The sequence below is a fragment of the Macaca nemestrina genome, chromosome 2, assembly GCF_043159975.1.
Source record: "Macaca nemestrina isolate mMacNem1 chromosome 2, mMacNem.hap1, whole genome shotgun sequence".
NCBI lineage: Eukaryota > Metazoa > Chordata > Mammalia > Primates > Cercopithecidae > Macaca > Macaca nemestrina.
This window is the reverse complement of record NC_092126.1, coordinates 162,512,626-162,537,897: the sequence shown is the minus strand read 5'-3', so window position 1 is coordinate 162,537,897 and position 25,272 is coordinate 162,512,626. Positions and strand designations below refer to the sequence as shown.

General features: G+C 34.3%; 1 protein-coding gene across 5 annotated transcripts in view; it reads left to right on the top strand.

Moving 5' to 3' along the window:
• LOC105470313 (syntaxin binding protein 5L) overlaps nt 1-25,272 on the top strand; it is a 493,614-nt gene that overhangs the window by 362,681 nt on the left and 105,661 nt on the right. For all 5 annotated transcript variants that reach the window (XM_011722169.2, XM_011722172.2, XM_011722170.2 and 2 more), the window contains one exon: nt 24,146-24,211. In XM_011722169.2, the coding sequence (XP_011720471.1) occupies nt 24,146-24,211 (66 nt within the window). The remainder of the gene's footprint in view (nt 1-24,145; nt 24,212-25,272) is intronic.

The following is a 25,272-nucleotide window of genomic DNA, read 5'->3' as shown; positions in this document are numbered from 1 at the left end:
TGAAATTATATCAATGACTCCTTTACTGGTCAACTTATTCCATAGGTTAGGCTCCAAGCAGCTGACCTCCCCAAATCTTTAAATTACCAATCTGCAAAACTTTCACATCATAGAATAATAAAATTTTGTAGTTGAGAGAAAACTTTCATATTTTACAGACTATGATTTTTAGAAGCAGAAAAACGCTTTGAAAAGAACAGCAGAGATCTGATCAGATTTACATTGTTTTACCTTTTCCATTTATTAGCTACTTCATACATTTATAATCTTAAACAAGGCATTTAATCACTCTGAGTTTCTTTCTTCTAATATATAAAGTAAAAATCACAATTTCTATCTCCCTTAGAGAGCTGTAGAACTTTTCTGGGTTAATGTTAATAAAAGTGATTCTATAAATGTTAGTTATTATAATTATTATAAAAGATGAACCAACCCACATCACAGAGAGGTTAAATAACTTCCAGAATCATAAGCAATCTGTGGAATAGTTAGGGCTAAAACTCAGGCTGCTGCCTCATTGCTTAGTAACAGTTCTACTTGTGATAATCACATAAATTTTGCTATTTAAAAACTGATATTATGCCATTTGAATTAAGGGAAGTTTGAAAAGTAGGCTTAATTTAGAGGATTGTCTACATTGCTTGTGCATCAATTTCTAGTTGTGCATTAATTTCTAGTTATGCAACAAGGGATCCTTTGGAGAGTCCCGGGCCTATTATCCCTTTCTTTTCAGAGGGCAGGGGGATGATAACAGATCCTAAAAACATCTGAAAAATAAAGAAGAAATAAAATAAAAGGGAATGATAAGAGAACTAGCCAAGAAAGGCAAATAAGTATTTTAAAATGAACAGAAAGACAGGAATGGAGAAATAAACAAAAAAAATTAAAGAAGGAATGCTTTAAGAAACAAAAATCAGGCTGGGCGCGGTGGCTCACGCCTGTAATCCCAGCGCTTTGGGAGGCCGAGGCGGGCGGATCACAAGGTCAGGAGATTGAGACCACAGTGAAACCCCGTCTCTACTAAAAATACAAAAAATTAGCCGGGCGCGGTTGTGGGCGCCTGTAGTCCCAGCTACTCGGGAGGCTGAGGCAGGAGAATGGCGTGAACCCGGGAGGCGGAGCTTGCAGTGAGCCAAGATCGCGCCACTGCACTCCAGCCTGGGCGACAGAGCGAGACTCCGTCTCAAAAAAAAAAAAGAAAAAGAAAAAAAAATCAGCAAAAATTATGGTGAACAATAAATGGGGAAAAATTCATTCATTGAGCATCTCTTGTGTCAAACATTTTTCTAGGCATTAAGTATATAGTGATGAGTGAAACAGTTATGGTCTTTTCCTTTCATTTATAATAGGTAACATACAGATAAATAAATTCATAGATAATTGAAAAAAGGTGGCAATGCAATGATAGGGAAAAATGAGATAAGGTGGACCTATTTTTGAGGGTGTTATCAGAGAATGGCCTATCTAACACGGAAACATTTAAGTGAAGTTTTGTAAGATAAGAAATAGTCAAAGCTTTAGATTCTCACTACCAACCAAGATAGAAAGATAGAGTAACAGGTACCAGATTTAACCTCCTACCTGAAAACCCCACACCCATTCCCCCAAAATAGACAAAATAAATGAAAACAATGGTTTTTAAGACACAGGATATCAAACAATGAAAAAAAAGTGATGGGACAGATGGGAAACCTAACAATCATACCCATTTACTAATCTCAACATAATTTCTGGACGTAGCAAAGGGAGGGGAAGCCCAGGAGGAAACCACTGAGCTTTTTAAGCTGGGAGATGAAGATGAGAAACCAGAGGAACTAAAGCATCTGCAGCTCACAAAAGAATTTCAGAGAGCTACAGTGTTTCCTCCTAGAGCAAAATGCTGATCAACGTATACATATGATGCAGCTATCCAGGAACAGGAAAAGAGCCAATTGAAAGGATTAAAGGAAACAATGCCCAACACTCAAATAAAGGAAATACTGCCATTCCCACTACCCCAACTAGAAAAAGTTTTTAACTCACATCTACTTCTATTTAACATTGTACTGGAAATTTTAGACAGTGTTGTCAAGCAAGAATAAGAAATAAAAGTTATCTAGATTGGAAAGGAAGAAGAAGGTAAATAGTTTTGTTCACAGAAAACATGATTGTCTGTGAAGAAAACTTAATGAAATCTGCCAAAAACAGCTACTAGAACTAACACTGTGAGTTTAACAATGTGCAGGATATAAGGTTAATATACAAAATTCCATTGTATTTCTATATGCATACAACAATCTGAAATTGAAATTTAAAATTACCATTTACAATATCATCAAAAATAAGAAGTACTTAGCCATAAATGAGACAACAGATATGAAAGACCCACACATGGAAAACCAGAAAACATTGCTGAGAAAAGTTAAGAAGACTTAAATAAATAGTTACACCAAGTTTATGTCTCACAAAACTCAATTTTATTAAGATGGCAGTTCACTCCAAATTGATTTGTAGTTTCATTGCTAGATCCCAATAAAAATCCAGCAGATGTTCTTGTAGGAACGACAAACTGATTCTAAAGTTCATACAGAAATTCAAAGGATTTAGAGTAGCCAAAACAGCTTTTAAAAAGAATCTCTTCTTGCATTAGTTAACTTAGAATAATGGCCTCCAGCTCTATTCATGTTGCTGCAGATTACATGATTTCATTCTTTTTTATGGCTGTGTAGTGTTCCATGGTGTATATGTACCACATTTTCTTAATCCAGTCTACTGTTGATGGGCATTTGGATTGATTCCATGTTTTTGCCATTGTGGATAGTGCTGCAGTAAACATATGCACGCATGTGTTTTTATGGTAAACCACAAGTTATATTTCTTTGGGTATATACATAATAGTGGGATTGCTGGGTTGAGTGATAATTTTGTTTTAAGTTCTTTGAGAAATTGCCATACTGATTTCCCCAATGGCTGAACTAATATACACTCTTACCAACAGTGTGTAGCATTATCTTTTATCCACAGTCTCTCCAACATCTGTTATTTTTTGACTTTGTAATAATGGACATTCTGACTGGTGTGAGATGGATCTCACTGTGGTTTTGATTTCCATTTCTCTAATGATTGGAGGTGTTGAGCATTTTTCAGATGCTTGTTGGCTGCATGTATATCTTCTTTAGAAAGGTGTCTATTTATGTCCTTTGCCTACTCTTTAATGAAATCAGTTTTTTTTGTGTTACAAATTTGTTTACATTTCTTATAGATTCTGAGTATTAAACCTTTGTTGAATGCATAATTTGCAAATATTTTCTCCTATCCAAAATGTTGTCTGTGTACTCTGTTGATAGTTTTTATAGCTGTGCACAAGCTGTTTAGTTTGATTAGGTCCCATTTGTCAATTTTTGTTTTTGTTGTAATTGCTTTTGGCATCTTCATCACGAAATCTTTGTCAGGTCCTATGTCACATGGACATAAAGAAGTGAACAACAGACACTGGGGCCTACTTGAGGGTGGAGTATGAGAGCAGGGAGAGGATTTTAAAAATACCTATCAGTTACTATACTTATTACTGGCTGACTAAATAATCTGGACACCAAATTCCCACAACATGCAGTTCACCAACCAAGTATCTGTTCTCTTCAAGAGACTCGCCCAATACATAAGGACTCACATAAAGTTAAGGTAATGGAGTAGAAAAACACATTCCATGCAAATGGACACCAAAAATGAGCTGGAGTAGTTATTCTTATATCAGACAAAACAGACTTTAAAGCAACAATAGTTTAAAAAGACAAGAAATGACATTAAACAATGATAAAAGGACTAGTCCAACAGGAAAATATCACAATTCTAGATTTATATGCATCTAACACTGGAGCTCCCAAATTTATAAAACAATTACTACTAGACCTAAGAAATGAGATAGATAGCAACACAATAATAGTGGGGTACTTCAGTGCTCCACTGACAGCACTAGACAGATCATCAAGACAGAAAGTCAACAAAGAAACAATGGACTTAAACTATACCCTAGAATAAATGGACTTAACAGATATTTATAGAACATTCTACCCAACAACTGCAGAATATACGTTCTATTTGTGAGCACATGGAAGATTAACCGGGATAGACTATATGATAGGCCACAAAACAAGTCTCAATAAATTTTTAAAAGTCAAAATTATATCAAGTACTCTCTCAGACCACAGTGGAATAAAATTCACACAGTGGAATCAACTCCAAAAGGAACCCTCAAAACCCTGCAAATACATAGAAATTAAATAATCTGCCCCTGAATGATAGTTGGGTCAATAATGAAATCAAGATGGAACTTTAAAAATTCTTTGAACTGAATGATAATAGTGACACAACCTATCAAAACCTCTGGGATACAGCAAAAGCAGTGCTAAGAGGAGAGTTCATAGCATTAAATGCCTACATCAAAAAGTCTGAAAGAGAACAAATAGACAATCTAAGGTCACACCTCAAGGAACTAGAGAAACAAGAACAAACCCAAACCCAGCAGAAAAAAAGAAATAGCAAAGATCAGAACAGAACTAAATGAAATTGAAACAAACAAAAAATACAAAAGATAAATTAATCAAAAGGTGGTTCTTTGAAAAGATGAACAAAATTGACAGAACGTTAGTGAGATTAACCAAGGAAAGAAGAGAGAAGATCCAAATAAACTCAATTAGAAACAAAAGGGAAATATTACAACCAATACAATAGAAATACAAAAGGTCATTCACGACTACTATCATCACCTTTATGCACACAAACTAGAAAACCTAGAGAAGATGGATAAATTCCTGGAAATATACAACCCTCCTAGATTAAACCAAGAAGAAATAGAAACTCTGAACCAACCAATAACAAGCAGTGAGATTGAAACGGTAATTTTAAAAATTGTCAACAAAAGAAAGTCCAGGACCAGATGGATTCACAGCTGAATTCTATCAGACATTCAAAAAAGAATTGGTACCAATCCCGTTGAAAATATTTGAAACTATTCCAAAAGATAAAGAAAGAGGGAATCCTCCCCCAAATCATTCTATGAAGCCAATATCACCCTAATACCAAAACCAAGAAAGGATATAACAAAAAAAGAAAACTACAGACTGATATCCCTGATGAATGTAGGTGCAAAAATCCTCAACAAAATACTAGCTAACCAAATCTAATAGCATATCAAGAAGATGATCTACCACAATCAAGTGGGTTTCATACCAGGGATGCAGGGATGGTTTAACATACACAAGTCAATAAATGTGGTATATCACATAAACAAAATTTAAAATCATATGATCATGTCAATAGATGCAGAAAAAGCATTTGATAAAATTCATCATCACTTTATGATTAAAACCCTCAGCAAAATCAGCATAGAAGGAAAACAACTAAGGGTAATAAAAGCCATCTATGACAAATTTACAGCCAACATTATACAGAATGGGGGAAAGCTGAAAACATTTCTCCTGAGAATTAGAAAAGAACAAAGATGCCCACTTTCACCACTTCTAGTCAACACAGTACTGGAAGTCTTAGCCACAACAACCAGACAAAAGAAATAAATAAAGGGCATACAAATCAGTAAAGAGGAAATCCAACTGTCGCTGTTTGCCAATGATATGATTGTATGCCTAGAATACCCTAAAGACACATCCAAAAAGCACATAGATCTGATAAGTGTATTTTGTAAAGTTTTAGGATACAAAATCAATGTACACAAATCAATAGCACTGCTATATACCAACAGTGACGAAGCTGAGAATCAAATTAAGAACTCAACCCCTTTTACGACAGCTATAATGAAATAAAATAAAATACTTAGGAATTTACCTAACTAAGGAGGTGAAAGATCTTTACAAGGAAAACTACAAAACACTGCTGAAATAAATAATGGACAACACAAAAAAATGAAAATACATGCCATGCTCATGGATGGGTAGAATCAATATTGTGAAAATGACCATACTATCAAAAGTAATCTACAAATTCAATGGAATTTCCATCAAAATACCATCATTATTCTTCACAAAACTAGAAAAAAACAATTCTAAAATTCATTCACACAGAACCAAAAAAGCCCACATAGTCAAAGCAAGACTAAGCAAAAAGAAAAAATCTGGAGGCATCACATTTCTTGACTTCAACTACACTACAAAGCTATCGTTACCAAAACCTCATGGTACTGATATAAAGAGAGGCACATAGAACAATGGAACAAAATAGAGAGCCCAGAAATAAAGACAAATACTTGCAGCCAACTGATCAACAAAGCGAACAATAATATAAAGTGGGGAAAGGACACCCTATTTAATAAATGATCCTGGCATAATTGACAAGCCACATGTAGAAAAATGAAACTGAATCATCATCTCTCCCCTAATACAAAAATCAACTCAGGATTAATCAAAGACTTAAATCTAAGACCTGAAACTATAGAAATTCTGAAGATAACATTGGAAAAACCTGTCTAGACATTGACTTAAACATAGACTTTATGACCAACAACCCAAAAGCAAATGCAGCAAAAACAAAGATAAATAGATGGAACTTAATTAAACTAAAAACTTCCTCACAGCAAAATAAATAATCAGTAAACAGACAACCCATAGAGTGGGAGAAAATTTTCACAAACTATGCATCTGACAAGGACTAATATCTAGAATCTATAAGGAACTCAAATCAGTGAGGAAAAAAATCAAATAATTCCATCAAAAAGTGGATTAAAGACATGAATAGACAATTCCAAAAGAAAATATACAAATGGCCAAAAAACATGTAAAAATGCTCAGCATCACTAATTATCAGGAAAATGCACATCAAAACCACAATGCAATACCATCTTTCTCCTGCAAGAATGGCCATAATTTAAAAATCAAAAATAATACATGTTAGCGTGGATATAGTGAAAAGGGAACCCTTTCACACTGCTAATGGGAATGTAAACTACTACAACTACTATGGAAAACAGTATGAAGATCCCTTAAAGAACCAAAAGTAGATCTACCATTTGATCCAGCAATCCCACCACTGGGTATCTACCCAGAGGAAAAGAAGTCATTATATGAAAAAGACACTTGCACATGCATGTTTATAACAGCACAATTCACAATTGCAGTAATATGGAACCAACCAAATGCCCATCAATCAACGAGTGGATAAAGAAAATGTGATATATCATGGAATACTACTCAGCAATAAAAAGTAATGAAATAATAGCATTTGCAGCAACCTGGATGGAGCTGGAGACCATTATTCTAAGTGAAGTAACTCAGGAATGGAAAACCAAACATTGTAAGTTCTCACTTATAAGTGGGAGCTAAGCTATGAGGATGCAAAGACATAAGAATGATACTATGGACTTTGGGGACTCAAGGAAAAGGGTGAGAGGCAGGTGAGGGATAAAAGATGACACATTGGGTACAGTGCACACTGCTTGGTTATGGGTGCACTAAAATCTCAGGAATCACCATTACTTATCCATGTAAATAAACACGACTTGTTACCCAAAAACCTATTAAAATGAAAAAAATTAAAAAATATTTAAAAACTAAAACAACTCAAATTTTTGTTAAGTAAATGGATAAACAAATTCTGGCAAATCCAAACAATGGTGCTCTACTCCACAATAAAAGGGAATATACTATTGATAAATGCTACAACATGGATGAATCCAAAATAATTGTAGTGAGTAAAAATAATCAGGAGAAAAAGGACACATTACTGTATGATTCCATTTATACAGAATTCCAGGAAATGAAAACAAATGCATAGTGTCAGAAAGTAGATTAGTAATTGCCTGGGAATGGGAAGGGACACATGTGATGAGGGCTGGAAGAGAGGGTTACAAGAGGGCACAAAGAAACTCTTGGGCATGACAGATGTGTTTATTATGTTAATTGCAGAGATGGTTTTATGGATGTATACGTATGTCAAAATGTATTCCAATAGTACATTTTACAAACATATTACTTAAACCTTAACAAGCCTATTTTTTAAAAGAAGAACTAACGCAAAGAAGAGCAGGGAACAGCACATTCCAGACAGAGTGAACAGCTTATAAGAAGGTTATAGGCTGGGCGCCGTGGCTCACGCCTGTAATCCCATCACTTTGGGAGGGCGAGGCAGGCGGATCACCTGAGGTCAGGAGTTCGAGACCAGCCTGGCCAATATGGTGAAACCCTGTCTCTACTAAAAATACAAAAAGTTAGCCGGGTGTATTGGTGGGCGCCTGTAATCCCAGCTACTTGGGAGACTGAGGCAGGAGAATCGCCTGAACCTGGGAGGCAGAGGTTACAGTGAGCCGAGATGGTGCCATTGCACTCCAGCCTGGGCAACAAGAGCAAAACTCTGCCTCAAAAAATAAATCAATAAATGAAATAGAAGGTTCTAAGATGGTAAAGGGCTTAACTATATCATCTAGAAACAGGAAGAATGCAAGGAAGCTGACAGTGTTGTGCAGAAGAGAAAAAATAAGTGAAGATTTTGTTGTAGAGATGAGTAAGGACAAGATCATAAAAGCTTCTGAAGTAATTATAAGAAATTCTATTTTAATTTAAGCAGGGGAATGATACGCTTTGGTTTATGACTAAAAATATCCACACTGCTGTGTGAAGAAAATATTGTGGAACCAAAAAGGAAAGCAAGCTGGTGTACCCATTAGAAGGCGAGTATTGCACTCCAGCAGGAAATGAAGGTGGCCTTGACTAGGGTGATAGCAATGCTGTGGGAGAAAAAAGGATAGATTCAGAAATCATTAGCATTTACAGAGCTACTGATTATAATTCAATGTGAGAGATAAGAGAGTGGAATCAAAGATTATTCCCAGATTTTGGCTTGAGCCACTGATTGTGATGATATTTTTCACAAAGGTGAAGAAGTTTGAGATAGGAGGGGGCATGTGGTGGTAGGAAATAAAGAGTTCAGTTTTAGACATGCTAAATTTTATTATGTCTTTTGTATAAATGGAGATGTCAAGTGGACAAGTAAGTCTGAATATCAGATGAGAGGTCTAGGGCAATAATTTGAGTCTTTAGCGTATAGGTGGTATATAATGGCATGGGAATAAATGAAATTACCTAGAAGAAGAGGAGGGGAAGGAGGAAGCGGAGAAGGAAGATGACAAGAGAGAAAAAGAGAAAGCGAGAGAGAGACAGAAGGAAGTAGGGAAGAAAAGGAGACTTGTGGATAGAGATGTCAGGAATTTGACATTTAATTTCAGGAAGAAGAGGAGTTGCCGGGGAGAAGAGAAAAAGGAAAAGACCTTCACAGAAGAGAAAACAAACAAACAAACAAAAACTGGGGAATGTTTCAAGAAGTAGTAAACTCCATCAGATGCTACAGATAAGCTAAGTAGGATAGGTTCAGAAAAGTGATTAGAGTGTGTCTGGCTCTGCGAAAGTTGTTAGTGACCCTTTAAAAAGCAATTTTAGAAAAGCAATTATATAGAAGCCAAAATATTGTTAAACTGAAGAGCAGCAGGTGAGGAAACAGCACAACTGAATACCTCTTTAAAGATATTTGGTTATGAAGGGGTGCCAAAAAATAGATTAATACCTGGATTGGAGTAAGATGTTAAAAGGAGCAGTTTGGAGTTTTTTAAATTTTAGAGAAAAGAGCATATTTTTAATTTATGTGAATATAGAATGATCCATAGAAAAAGAGATTGAGAATAAGCGAGAGAGGGGATAACTAAAGGAACAAAACTCTTAAGAAAGTGAGAAGGAATGGGAATCAGAGCACAGGTACAAGGACTGATATTTAATAGGAGGCTTTGTCTGTTATTATAGACAGACTTTTTAAAAGAAATGAGAGAGCTACAGAATGAAGAGATACATTGAAAAGTACATTGTTTCAATGAGAGATGAAACAAGTGATTGTTATATCTGATTTTCAGTTCAGTATTTTAGTAGGTTTGTTTTTCTTTTAAAATCAGTTTTACAGTGTAGATTTCTTACTACAAAGCTTTGTATTGAAAATCAACTACACTGAATTGTAATTAGTAGGAAAAAATACGTTTCTATCTTTGAATTTACAAAAATCAACAAAAACATACAAAATACGGGAGATACTACTTAGCAGTATGTGTGAATGTTCTTAACGTTAGTTAATAGTAATCTCATTGTGAGTCAGAAGGGCATATCACGAGGTCAGGAGATTGAGACCACGGTGAAACCTCGTCTCTACCAAAAAAAAAAAAAAAAAATTACAAAAAATTAACCGTGCGTGGTGGCAGGCGCCTGTAGTCCCAGCTACTCGGGAGGCTGAGGCAGGAGAATGTAATGAACCCGGGAGGCGGAGCTTGCAGTGAGCCAAGATCGCGCCACTGCACTCCAGCCTGGGCAACAGAGTGAGACTTCATCTCAAATAAATAAATAAATAAATAAATAAATAATAAATAAAACAGGCTCTCAACTAGGCGTGTTATTGTCCCCCAGGGATATTTGGCAATGTCTGTGGACTTTTTGATTGCCACAACTGAAGAGTAGGGATAGTCTACTGACACCTACATCTACAATGTATTTCTACAACAAAATATTATCTGGCTGAAATGTGAAATCAAATTGAAAACATTTAGAACATAATGGTAAATAATAATTTAGTAAGAAAAAGTTTTAAAGTGTAGACTATATGGATTCTATTTTTCATTTTTTGATGAACCTTAGTGCCGTTTTCCATCGCAGCTGTACCATTTTACATTCCCACCAACAGTGTACAATGATTCCAATTTCTCCACATCAGCATTGTTATTTTCTGTTTTTGTTTGTTTGTTTTGTTTTTTATAATGGCCATCCTAACAGGTATGAGGTGATATCTCATTGTAGTTACTTCTGCATTTCCCTGATAATTAGTGATGTTGATTAGTGATGTTATTTTTGTATAACTATTGGCTATTTGTATTATCTTACATAATATGTGACAATAAATTCAAAATACATTTAAAAATTAAATGTAAAACCTAAAACTGTAAAACTTCCAGAAGAAAATATGGGTGAAGAGCTTCATAACATTGGTCGTAGCAACGAATTCTTGAATATGACATGAAAGGCATAGGTAATAAAGGCAAAAATACATAAGTGATACTGCATCAAACTAAAACCTTCTACACAACCTAAATATCTGCAGACAGATGAATAAATAAAGAAAATGTGGTACATACATACAATGGAATATTAGCCTTAAAGAAGAAGAAAATCTTGTCATATTCTACAACATGATGAGCCTTCAGGACATTACACTAGATGAAATAAGCCAGTCATAGAAGGACAAATACTATATGATTCTACTTACATGGCAGCAGAAGGTAGAAGAATGATTGCCAGGATCTGTGGAGAGAGAAAAATGGAGAGCTGCTCTTCAGTGGATACACAGTTTGAGTTATACGAGATGAATAAGTTCTAAATATCTGCTGTACAACAGTATGAATATGGTAAACAATACTGTAATGTACAGTTAAAATTTTATTTAGAAAGTAGATTTCATGTTGTGTGTTTTTTACCATTGAATATATGTGTTGATTATATATGTAGAGTTAAGTGTCTTTTGGCTTCCTCTCCTAATTATAAGAACCTTTGTGAACTCAGTGTAGGGTAATAATCACCAACAGCATCTTTTCAACTGTATTTGCTCTCCTAGCAGATCTTGTAACCATCAACATGGAAGGATAATATATAATCCTATATTCATCTTTGACCTCTGAATTGAGGCATTAGGTTGACAAAAAATCAAAAGCAAGTTTCATGAAATCATCTATCGTTGTCATTTTTTAAAACAGCATTGTTATCTTTTCCCATAGCAACATGAAAAGCAAACAAGGAAGATATTTTATAGAAATAATTAAGCTGGTGATGTTTTTCCTCCTTGAGGGTTTCGTATTCATAGAAATCTTGAGGATAAAGGTTTCATATTCTAAAACTGTTTTTTCAGAGACAGTAACATTTAAACGTTTTTATGGAAAGGTCAAGGCACCCTTTATACTTAGTACCAAGGAACCTAAATTGGACTTTTTGAATAAAAGGCATTCCTTTCAAAAACAAAAGTTCACATGATTGCTTTAACAATATATTGCACAGTAGTAGGAACTATCAGTTAACTTGAATACAGGTCAATAGAAATGATCCAAACAGAAGCAGAGTTAAAAAATAATAATAATTAAGCTAAATGGATATCAGTGACTTTGGCTGAAATTTTTTCCAAATTTGATGAAAAACATCAACTTAAAGATCCAAGAAGCTCAGAACACCCTAAACTAGAAAAATACAAAAGGGCTGGGCATGGTGGTTCATGCTTGTAATCCCAGTACTTTGGGAGGCTGAGGCAGGCGGATCACTTGAACTCAGGAGTTCAAGACCAACCAGACTGACATGGTGAAACCCTGTCTCTACCAAAAACTACAAAAAATTAGCTGGCCATGCACTTATGGTCCCAGCTACTTGCGAGGCTGAGGTTAGAGGATCACCTGAACTGGGAGGCAGAGGTTGCAGTGAGCCTTGATTGCCGCACTGTACTCCGGCCTGGGCAACAGAGACCCCATCTCAAAAAAAAAAAAAAAAAAAAAATATATATATATATATATATACACACACACACACACACACACATACACACACATATATAGATATATAAGAAAACCACACTTAAGACTTTATAGTCAAACTACTAAAACTAACATACAAGAGAAAATCTTAAAAGCAGTACAGAAACATACACACATACACAAATATAAGGGAACAATATGAATAAAGAGTGATTTTTTTCCATCAGAAATAATTGAAGCTAGAGACAACATAATGACATCTTTTAAGTGCTAGAGAAAAATAATTGTCAATCCAGAATTCTATATCTAGCAAAAATATCATTCAAAAATGAAAGTACATGAATTAACAGATCTGTACTATAAGCAATAAAGAAAATTTTTAAAGCAGATGAAAAAAACAGATGGAAAATTATGAATACAGGTAAGAATGAAAAGCACTAGAAATAATAAATATGTGGGTAAATATAAAAAGGTATTTTGTCTTTCCTTAAATTCTTTGTTACTTTTTCAGAAGTAACAATGTATTATGGGATTTATAACATGTGGAAGTAGAATGTATGACAACAGTAACACAAAGTATAGAAGAGAAGTATACAGAATTATACTGCTTTTTTAAACATAGGAGAAGTGATGTAAGAATAATTAAAGATAGACTGTAATGAATCTAACAAATAGATGCACATTATAGTCCCTAGAACAACCATTAAAGAAAATAAAACAGAGAGGTGTAGCTAAGAAGCCAAAGAGATGGTAAAATGGAATACTAAGTATATTTTATTTTCTCGAAAGACAGAAATGAGGAACAGTAAAAAAAAAAAAATAGAACTGAGGGGACAAATTGAAAACAATTAGAAAGATGATAGACATAAACTTAACCCCATAAAGATTATATTAAATGTTAATAGAGTAAACATTCCAAAAAAAGAAAAAGAGCTTCTGAGATAAGATTAAAAAGAACAAATACCAAAAACAGTGTATATACTGTTTATAAAAGATGCACGTTAATTATAGAAACATAAATAGGTTGAAAGTCAAAGAAGGGGAAAAGAATTCCATGAAAACACTAACACCAAGAAAGCTGATATGGCTATATTAATATTAGATGAAGTAGACTTCAAGGTAAGGAGATAGAGAAACAGTTCAAATTAATAAAATAAATGACCAGAATGATTTAAAAATCCTACATACTTGCATAAACCTAATAAGAAATATTCAAAATATATGAAGCAAAAACTGTCAAACCTAGAAATAGACAATGCTACCATCATTGATGGAAATGCATCATTTCTCTTTAGTAACTGACAGAACAAAGAGACAAAAATTGGTAAGGTTATAAAAAACTAAAGCAACTCTCTTTACCAAATTGATCAAATTGCATACACACCTACACAATGCAATTGAAAATACAAATTATTTTCATGTAAACATGTAAGATTCATAAGGATAGACTGCGCGGTAAAACAAGTTATAATAAATTACAAATAATTGACATTAAGTAGAATACGTTCTCTGGCCACAAAAGGAATTAAATTAGGAATCAACAATATGTATAAATTCCCTAATACTTGAAAATTAAGCAACACATCTCTAAATAGCTTATAGCTTAAAAAATAAATTACAAAGGGAATTTTAAAATATTTTTGAACTCAGTGAAAGTACAAACACAACATATCAAAATTAATGAGATGCTACTGAAGCAGTGCCTAGAGGAAAATTTAGAACATTAGATGCTATGTTAGATTTTTTTTAAATCTCAACTTCATGATCAAAAGCTCTTAAGACATTAAAAAGTAAGAGCAATGAAAACCACTCAATGTAAAGGAAATAATAATCATCAAAAATGAAATGGAGCTCAAACCAGAGTAGATCAACAAAACCCCAAAACAGTTCTTCAAAAATATTATATAAAACCCTAACAACACTGATCCAGAAAAAAAAAACAAAGTAATACCAGGAGTGGAAAAAAAAGCATTACTGTGGATTCTACAGACATGAAAGATAATAAAGTAAGATTATTAACTCTATTCCCAGAAACTGGCAATTTAGATGAAATTAAGAGATCCCTTGAAAGACAAAACTTACCAAATCTAACACCAAACACATTGGAAAGTATAAGTAACTCCTATCATGAAAATTTTTGAATTCAAAATTAAATACCCACAATGAAGAAAACTACAAGCCCCAGATGGCTGCACTTGTTAACTCTATCAAACATTTAAGGAAGAAGTAACACCAATCTTATGCAAATTCTTCCAGGAAATATAAGAAGAAGGAAATCTTTCCAACTGTTTATCTGAAACCAGCACAATGTTGATAACTAAAACTTGACAAAGACAGTACAATAAAAGTACAAGTCAGTCTCGTTTACGGAACTAGATGCAAAAATCAGAAATAAAATATTAGCAAGTGGAAGACAAACATATAAAAGAAAGATAAAGCATCATAACCAAAGTGGATTTATCCCAGGAATGCAAGTTTAAAATTTGAAAATCAATGAATGTAAAATACTGATTAACATAATAAAGGAGAAAATAATACAATCATCTCAATACATGTGAAAACATTTGACAAAATTAAATATTTTAAAATAAAAATCCTTAACAAAACAAGAATAGAAGAATATTTCCTCAATAGAATAAATCCTACTAAGAAAAATCTACAGCATCATACTTGATTGTGAAATACTGAACTTTTTTTTTTAGAATCAGTAACCAGAAGAGGATGTTTACTATCATCACTTTTATTCAACATTGCAGTTGATAACCTAGTAAGGACAAAAAGCAAGATTAAAAAATTATATGCCTAAAGATTAGAAAGAAAATTTAAAACTCTCTTTACTTGCCAATGGTATGATGGTGTAGGTAGAAAACCCAAAGGAAACTACAAAAATAATAAGTGAATTTAGGAAGATTGAAGAATGCATGTTAGTAGACAACAATTAATTATATTTCCATATAAATAACAGCAAACAATTTGGAAATGAACTTTAAAAAAATACCATGTACAGGATAGACTTCCAGCTGGCAGCCTGAGGAGTATCATGGACCTATTCCTGAGTGAAAAAGGATAATTTGTGAAAGGTATTTTAAAAACAACCACGTACAATCTCCGGAAATTTTCCTAAGGGCATATAGCAAATGAAGAAATATTTATTCAAGAAAATCTACTGAAACTTGGTAGAAACAATGAGAGTCTGTGGCACTTGAACCACAACTCACTTAATTCCTCTCCCCCTTCCAGGTTGCCAGCATTTCTCATCCCCTCCAACTCCAAGTTGAAGAGACCAAATTCCTGGGAAGTGTTATCAAGAGGTCAGAGGCTCCCTTCTGCCCATCCCCCACTCACAGGACAGAAGCTCTACCCCATGCATAGACCTCAGTACCATAAATACTGAGTCCCTGATTACCCTTACCCCATCTTGCTCGTAGGGCAGAAGTTTTATGCTAGAAAAGATAAGCTAAGAAGACCAGAGGATACCACCTTTGCCCAGGGCCCAGACTAGTGGCTCAAAGGTTTTTCCCAGGAAAGAAACGCAGTCTACCTGAATAGAGAGCTTCAAAGCCCTCCCCAAAGTGACTAGCCTTACACGAAACAGTGTGGAAAAGTTCAAGCCTAAGTGTGCTCTCAAAACCAATGGGAAATTTGGTGATAATGAAATGAGAGGAAGTAATTGATAGCACCTCTTAATTAGGGGCAACAAACTATACCATATGTAAGCTAGTTCACCAGTGAGAACCAATGAAAGAGACTGCTAAGAAGAGCCCTCCTGGGATTTAAACCTCAAAGACTAGCCTCAAAAATGACCCCTTATCAAATTAAATTAGATCAGAATACTGTACAACGTATGTCCCAGGGTACTGTCAAAAATAATAGAACATTTCATGGATGCTAAGCTTTAAAAACAATAAAATAATAGAGCAATTACCCAGCTGTGATTCAGCAGTGTAACAGCTGTATATGATATTAACAGAGGCAGACAGCTTAACAGAGAGATGAAGGAGATAGTCAAAGAGAAACCTGCTAAAATTACTGCCATCCCAGAGTGACTGTATATACACTGAATACTGTGCCTTCTGAGAAGCAACCTCAAAATCTTCACAATGTAGAGGAAATAAACCTCATGAAAATAGTCTAGCCGAGGCACTAAATAAATAAATAAGCAAACAGCAAAAACTGGAGGGGAGAGAGAGGAATCAGTCATCAGTACCTGGAAGTGCTACAATATATTACCTAAAATATCCAGTTCTCAACAAAATATCATGAGACTTGCAATGAAACAAAGTGTGGCTCATTCACAGGGAAAAAAAAGGCAACAAAAATTTCCTGTGAGAAGACCCAGATGTTGGATTGAACAGACCAAGACCTCAAAACCACCATTATAAATATGCTTAAAGAACTCAAAGACACTATGCTTAAAGAAGTAAAGGAAGCTATGATGACAATGTCTCATCAAATCAAGAACACAAATAAAGAAACAGAAGTTACAAAAGGAACCAAATGGAAATTCTGGAGTTGAAAGGTACAGTAAGTGAAAAGAAAAATTCAGTAGTGGGACTCAACAGTAGATTTGAACTAGCAAAAATAATGACAAGTAAACTTGAAAATAGATTGATAGAGACAGTGCATTCTGAAGGACAGAGAGAAAAAAAAGTGAAGAAAAATAAAGCCTCAGAGAAACATGGGACACAATTAAGGGCACCAACATATACATACTAGGATTAGCAGAAGGAAAGGAGAGACAGAGAAAGGAGAAAAATATGTGAAAAGATAATGACTGAAAACTTCCCAAATTGGCCGGGCGCGGTGGCTCAAGCCTGTAATCCCAGCACTTTGGGAGGCCGAGACGGGCGGATCATGAGGTCAGGAGATGGAGACCATCCTGGCTAATACGGTGAAACCCCGTCTCTACTAAAAAATACAAAAAACTAGCCGGGCGAGGTAGTGGGTGCCTGTAGTCCCAGCTACTCGGAGGCTGAGGCAGGAGAATGGTGTGAACCCAGGAGGCGGAGCTTGCAGTGAGCTGAGATCCGGCCACTGCACTCCAGCCTGGGTGACAGAGCGAGACTCTGTCTCAAAAAAAAAAAAAAAGAAAACTTCCCAAGGAAAAGCATTAATCTACACATCTAAGAAGTTCAATAAACTCCGAGAAGATAAATGGAAAAATATCTACAACCAGATGCATCATAGTAAACACACTGAAACATGCTTCAAGGCAAAAACAAAAAGAAAATCTTGAAAGCAATAAGAGAAAAACGACGTGTCACATACATGGAACTCTTAACAAGATTAACAGCTCATCAGTAACAATGGAGGCCAAAAGGGAATGGGATGACATATTCAAATTGGTCAAATAAAAAAACTGTCATTCAAGAAACTTATATCCAGAGGGGAACAACACGCTGGGGCCTGTTGTGGGGGCAGGGGGAGGGAGAGCATCAGGATAAATAACTAATGCATGTGGGGCTTAATGCCTAGGTGATGGGTTGATAAGTGCAGCAAACCACCATGGCACATGTTTACCTATATAAGAAACCTGCATGTCCAGCACATGTATCCCAGAACTTAAAATAAAATTAATTTTTTTAAAAAACTTTATATCCAGCAAAAGTATTTTTCAAAAAATTAGCTGAAATAGACATGGTCAGGTAAACAAAAGCTGAGAGAATTTATTACTAGCAGAGCCACCTTACAAGAAATACTAAAGGAAGTTTTTCAGGCTGAAAGAAAGTGAACCTAGATTGTAATTTAAAACTACACAAAGGATCAAAGAGCATTGTTAAGGTAACCATGTAATTACGAAAGAATATAAATGCATATTTCTTCTCTCAGCTAATTTTTAAAGCAGTTTATAAAACAACATATGTATATGTAATTGTTATTTGGGGATCTATAACATATAGAAATTAAATATATTTGTCAATAACAGTACAAAGGAAGTGGGTGAGAGGAAAGTTGTGTTTGAGTAAACAGTAAAATGGTAAATCAGAAGGTTATAAATATATTCTTGTTCTTCTTATTTCTTAGCTTTTATAAAAGAAATAAAATTATATAAAGTAGTAATTATAATGTTTTATTGGTTTATAAAATGTATAGATTTAATTTGTATACCAATAACGGCACATAGGAGAGAATACAGCTATTAAAAATGAACATTTCTGTATCTCACTGGAATTAAGTCAGTATACATCTGAAGTAGACTCCGATAAGATGTATGCAGTAAGTTCTAATGTATATGGTAAGTTTTTCCACTAGGAAAACTCCACAAAATATGGTGAAAGATTAATTAAAGGAAAAAAATGCCACACAAGAAAATATTCACTTAATGCCAAACAAAGTAGTGAAAGAGGACTAGAGGATCAAAAAAAGACATAAGACAGAGAAAACCAAAAGGAAAATGACAAGTGTAACGCAAATATATCGATAATATTAAATGTTAAGGGATTAAACAATCCAATCAAAAGACATAGACTGTGAGACTGTTTTTAAAAAAAGTCAAGATCTGACTATATCCTGTCTATAAGAGAGATTTTAGATTTAAAGGTATAAATAGGTTGAAAATGAATGGAAAAAGATCATATGAACAACAGCCATAAGAAAACTGGAATTACTATACTAGTACCATTTGAAAAAATGGATTTTAAAGCAAGCAGAATGTCACTAGAAAAAAAAGAGACCTTTTATAATGATAAAAGTGTCAATCAATCAAGATGATATAATTATAAACATATATGTCCCAAATAACAGAGTTACAAAATACGTGAAGCAATGCCTAACATGATCAAAAAGATAAATTCAACGATAATTGTTGGAAATTTCAAAAGTTCCACTTTTAAAAATAGATACAATAACTAGACAGAAGATCAAAAAAGAATGAGATGACTGGAAAAATGCTATGTAGAAGACCTCGATACCAAAATCTCCAAAATATTGCAGAAAGAAACATTTTTAAAAATTATTTAAATGGAGGGGAATACCAGGTTTACAGGTTGGAAGACTCAATTTTTAAAAGATCTTTCGTCTACCAAATTAAGCTCTATGTTTATCACAGTCCTATAAAAAAAATCTAACAATTATTTGTAGAACTTGAGAAAGTGATTCTAAAATTTATATGGAAATACAAAGGATCTGGAATAACTAAAACACTCTTGGAAAAGAAGAACAAAATTGGAGAACTTCACTACCTGATTTCAAGATGTGCCTTGAAGCTACATTAATTATGAAAGTGTGGTAATTGAAAAAAAAAGACAAACCAATCATTACAAAATAAAAAGTCCAGTAATAGATCCACACGTGTATGGCCAATTTGTTTTTGACAAAGGCACCAATAAAAATCAATGAAGAAAGTCTTTTTAACAAATAATAGTGGAACAACTGGGCAAACAAATAGGAGGAAAAATGAACTTTAATCCCTACTTCATGTCACAACGAATCATTTTTAAAGTTCTAGAAGAAAACAAAGAATAATATCTTCATGACCATAGGTTTGGCACTGACTACTTAGACAGGAATCAAAAAGAAATTACAATAAAAATAATAAATTGTTCTTAAAGTAAATTAAATTTCTGCTCATCAAAAGACACTATTAAGAGGCCAGGCGTGGGCCGGGCACAGTGGCTTACGAGGCGGGCGGACCACGAGATTACAGATCTTGAGGAGATCCAGACCACCTGGCTAACACAGTGAAACCCCGTCTATACTAAAAATACGAAAAATTAGCCGGGCGTGGTGGCGGGCGCCTGTAGTCCCAGCTACTCTACTCCAAAGGCTGAGGCAGGAGAATGGCGTGAACCCAGGAGGCGGAGCTTGCAGTGAGCCGAGATTCCACCACTGCACTCCAGTCTGGGCGACAGAGCGAGACTCCACCTCAAAAAAAAAAAAAAGAAAAAAAAAAAGGGCCAGGCATGGTGGTTTATGCCTGTAATCCTAGCACCTTGGGAGACCAAGGCAGGTGGATCACTGGAGGTCAGGAGTTGGAGACCAGCCTGGCCAACATGGTGAAACCATGTCTCCACTAAAAATACCAAAATTAGCCAGGCACGGTGGCCCGCACCTGTAATCCCAGCTATTTGAGAGGGCTGAAGCAGGAGAATCACTTTTACCCGGGAGGTGAAGGTTGCAGTGAGCCAAGATTGCCCCGCTGCACTCCAGCCTGGGCAACAGAGCAAGACTCTGTCTCAAAAAAAAGAAAAACACCATTAAGCAAATTAAAAGATAACTCACATACTGAAAGAAAATATTCATAATGCCTATTTTGACTAATAATTCTTACCTAAAATATATGAAGAATTCTTACTACTACATAACACAAATGTAAGCAGTCCAACATAAAGAATAAGCCAAAGAGTTGAATAGGATCATGAAGATATATGATTAGCCAATAAGCACATGAAAATGTTCCAACTATCAATAGTCATCAGAGAAATTTAAAATCATAATAACATACTACTATGACCAGAAGGACTAAGATTTTAAGAGACTATATTACCTAGTGTTGGTGGAGATATTGAGCAATTGGAACTCCCGTAAGTTGCTAGGGAGAATGCAAAATGAACAGCCCCTGTCGTAGCATAGTGGAAAGATTATGGAAGTCTTTAAGGGAAAAACAAAAACAAATCAAAGATTTTCACATATAGGTATTTATTGTAGCATTATTTAGTATAGTAAAGATTGGAAAATCCAAATGTTTCACAATGGAGGAATGTTAAATTAAAAGTATGGTATATCTTTATAATGATTTAATAAAATGTTTTAAATGGTGGAATTGTTTATGAAATAAATGTTATTTAGAGAAATCAGAATATGAAACTGTCTTTATTGGATTAAAAATCATCATGGAAGGGGCCAGGCATGATGGCTCACACCTGTAATCCCAACACTTTGGGAGGCCGAGGCAGGCAGATCACTTGAGGTCAGGAGTTCGAGACCAGCCTGGCCAATATGGTGAAACCTTGTCTCTACTAAAAATATAAAAATTAGCTGGGTTTGGTGGCACACACCTGTAATCCCAGCTACTTGAGAGGCTGAGGCAGGAGAATTGGTTGAGACCCAGGAGGTGGAGGTTGCAGTGAGCTGAGATGGCACCAGTGCATTCCAGCCTGGGCTACAGAGTGAGACTCTGTTTAAAAAAAAAAAAAAAAAAGGAAGGAAGAAAAAAGCCAAAGTTATGATGAAATTGTGTATTTTTTAATCCCCTCCATCACTTTTCTGTATCTTCCAAGTTTTCTAGAGGGACAAAGCATTACTTCTATAGTACAAAAAATGTTTATTTTAAAATAATGATTGCTTTGAATAACTATATAGTATTTAATGATGATAACTATAAAATTATTTGCTTTAGGGTTTTGACACATTGTAAATTGGCACATGGAAGTAGTTTTACTATTATTGTTAGATCCATATTCAGTTCAGTTCCTACCTTCATCAGGAAAGTAGGTGAATTCAGAAGGAGCTAGGGAAAATGACAGAATCAATAGACAGTACAGAAATAGAAATGATGGTGTTTTCCAGACAAATGAGCTTAGCTCTTTAACCACCAAATTTTGCATTTTAAAATTTTGATGAAACTCTTTCTAACATATGCATCATGCTTTCTTACTTACTAACTATATTATAGTGACCAAATCCCATCCTACCTCCTAGCTGTTTAGCTTTGGAGAATTGATGTAATAACCTTTCTTCCTTGTTTTCTTATCTGTATGATGGGGTTAATATTAAAACCCCTCTCATTGTATTGGTAGGTGTGAAAAGGATAATTTATACAAAGTATTTAGCAGAGGATTGGGTACAAAATAATAGATGTCACTTTCTGTTATTACTATTACTACAAAGAACGTGTGGCACAGTAGCCATTCAATAGATTTGATTCACTGACTCAACTTACAATAATGTCTTTAAAGCCTTTCAGAGATCTGTAAAACACCTACCTCTGTTAAATGGTCCCAGATCACTCACTCACTAGTCATTATAGTTCCTTTCTCTGCCCATTCTTTCACTGTTCCACGTTACTTTTCTTAATGTTTCTAGTTCTAGCAGCCTCCTCCTCTTTATAACTTGCAGTTTCTAATTTGCTGTCAGATAGCAAAGCCTGTTTAAGTCAGTACACTTTCAAGGAGTGCCTGGAAAACTCTTATAGCAACTCTGTGGATTAACATTTATTGCTTATTTAGTCAAACTTTTTCCTATCTAATTTGTATATCTAGGGTTAAGACTGTGTTCAACATAGTTTAGTTTGATGAATATCTATTTCCAGATTAATGGTAACATTTATATCAGCAAATATTATGTGTACTATGATTATAAACAGAAATTTAAAATTGGATGAGCATTAAATTGAAAGTCTTGAAAATAATGTTCAATGAAGAAAGAAATAGAGCAAACAATAAGCTTTGGAGTTGGTATTCAGTGCTCTATCAGCAACTGAAATATGAGTGCAGAATAATATAGTATGTAAAAATCTGAGTCCTGTGTCCTTTTCAAGCTCTGTTATTGACTTCTCTGACTTTGAATAAATAGCTTAAACTCTTTGAAGTTACAGTTTCTCACTTATAAAACACAAGAGTTGGGCTACGTTGTCACAAGGCACCTTTCAGTTTCAAAATTCTGGGTTTTTTTGGACCTACCGCAAGCTTATTGTTATAAATTGTATAAAGAAGAGGGTGATGGGAAAGAATAGGAACAAAGATTATTTCAGTCATTGAAAATAGCTCTCAAATGTTTCTGAGCATGGAGACAGATTAAAATAGAAACTATGAATATTTATTTCACAAAAGAAAGTCTGTGAGACTTTATAACAAAGATAGAAAAACCATAGTGAAGAACATTTTACAAATACTATATAAATACAGATTGGCAAGTACAGAGAATTATAAAATGTTTATTAATCTGTGTGTCTATTGTTGCATTTGTCAGAAAAGTGGCAGAATAAAAATTAAGAAATATGAGAAAGAGAAAAATATAGTTCTTATTATAAGGAATTTGATACTATTGAACAAAACACAGTATGTAATATACAATACTACATTTTTATAAATAAATACAAAATTTAGAATTCGTAGCGGTTTTTAAAGATCTTTTAAAAGCCAATAATCATATCGCCTGAGAGGATATTTGATTAGGTATTGTTAAAACCCCTTCTAATTCTTATTATTTATTATCTATTTTCAGATAAAATTGGGTCATTTATTAAAGTAGCTATTTCTTATAAAAATAGTAAAAAAAAGGATTTTATATGTTTGTGCCATCCATGTTTAAATAATCTTGTGTGTCAATCAGTTACTGCTCCTTATTTTTTCCTGTATCATTTGTTTAAACAAATTTTCAAAATAGGCCAGGCATGTTGGCTCACACCTGTAATCCCAACACTTTGGGTAGGTGAGGTGGGAGTATTGCTTGAGCCCAGGAGTTCAAGATGAGCCTGGGCAACATACTGAGACCCTATCTCTATAAAGAGAAAAAAAATTAATAAAAATATTTTTAAAATTCAGAATAATTGACATAACTTTGTCATGGTAAAGTAGTTTTCACATGGAAAAAAAAGCCTTTTAAACTTGTAGGAATTAAGAAATTAGAATAACCTACAAAAGACTAGGAAAATTTATCTCATTTTTTTCATTGTATTTTCAGGTTTAACTGAACTGAATGACAATCCAGTTCCCCTAGAACTTGAGCGCTGCAAGTCTCCTACCTCAGGTAAACGTGAGTGGTATTTTTCAAGATTCTGGTAGTTCACTGGAGTAATCTATTGCTTTATTTTCATGATCTTTATAATGTGAAATTTATAATTTTAGTAATTAGGTGTAATTCCATTCATTAAATTTACTGTAAGCAAATTTGATTCCAAATATAAAATATGAATAAATGTCTTTTAAAATACTTTTATCTCAAAATAAAATTAAGATCAGAAGTATAAGTGCAACACTTTAAAAGACATTTTAAAGGAAAGTTATTTTGCAGATACATTAATAATGCTTACTAAGTATCAAATAAAAATTGGTAATATACAGAAACTTGTCATCCTCTGGCCAGAGCTGAATTAGTGAGAAATATACAGTATACATGCAGGAGCAAATGATACCATTCCTCTGGACCACAGTTTGGAAACATGTATATTCATTAATTGACAAAGAAAAATGATAATAGAATATGATATGAAGCAAAACATCAAGACAAAGTGTGTACCCATTAAAATATATTTAAAATGTGAGAATAAGATTCCCAGGGATACATCTTTAAGGTACTGTATGTCAAAAAAAAAAGTTAACAGTTATTTTTGGGTGGTGGGATTATGACTGGTTTGCCTGTTTTTTTAAATTTTTATGTATTTGATAATTCTGATTTTTCTATAATGTATATATAGTTTTGTGTAAGTTTCTAAACACCAAAATAATTAGGTTTGTCTTTACTGAATGACAGATCTGTTCTTACAGACAAGAAATTATAGTTCATTTTTATTTTTATTATTTTTTATTATATTTATACTTTAAGTTCTAGGGTACATGTGCACAATGTGCAGGTTTGTTACATATGTATACATGTGCCATGTTGGTGTACTGAACCCATTAACTCGTCATTTACGTTAGGTATATCTCCTAATGCTATCCCTCGCCCATCACCCAACCCCAGGACAGGCCCCGGTGTGTGATGTTCCCCTTCCTGTGTCCAAGTGTTCTCATTGTTCAATTCCCACCTATGAGTGAGAACATGCGGTGTTTGGTTTTCTGTTCTTGCAATGGTTTGCTGAGAATGATGGT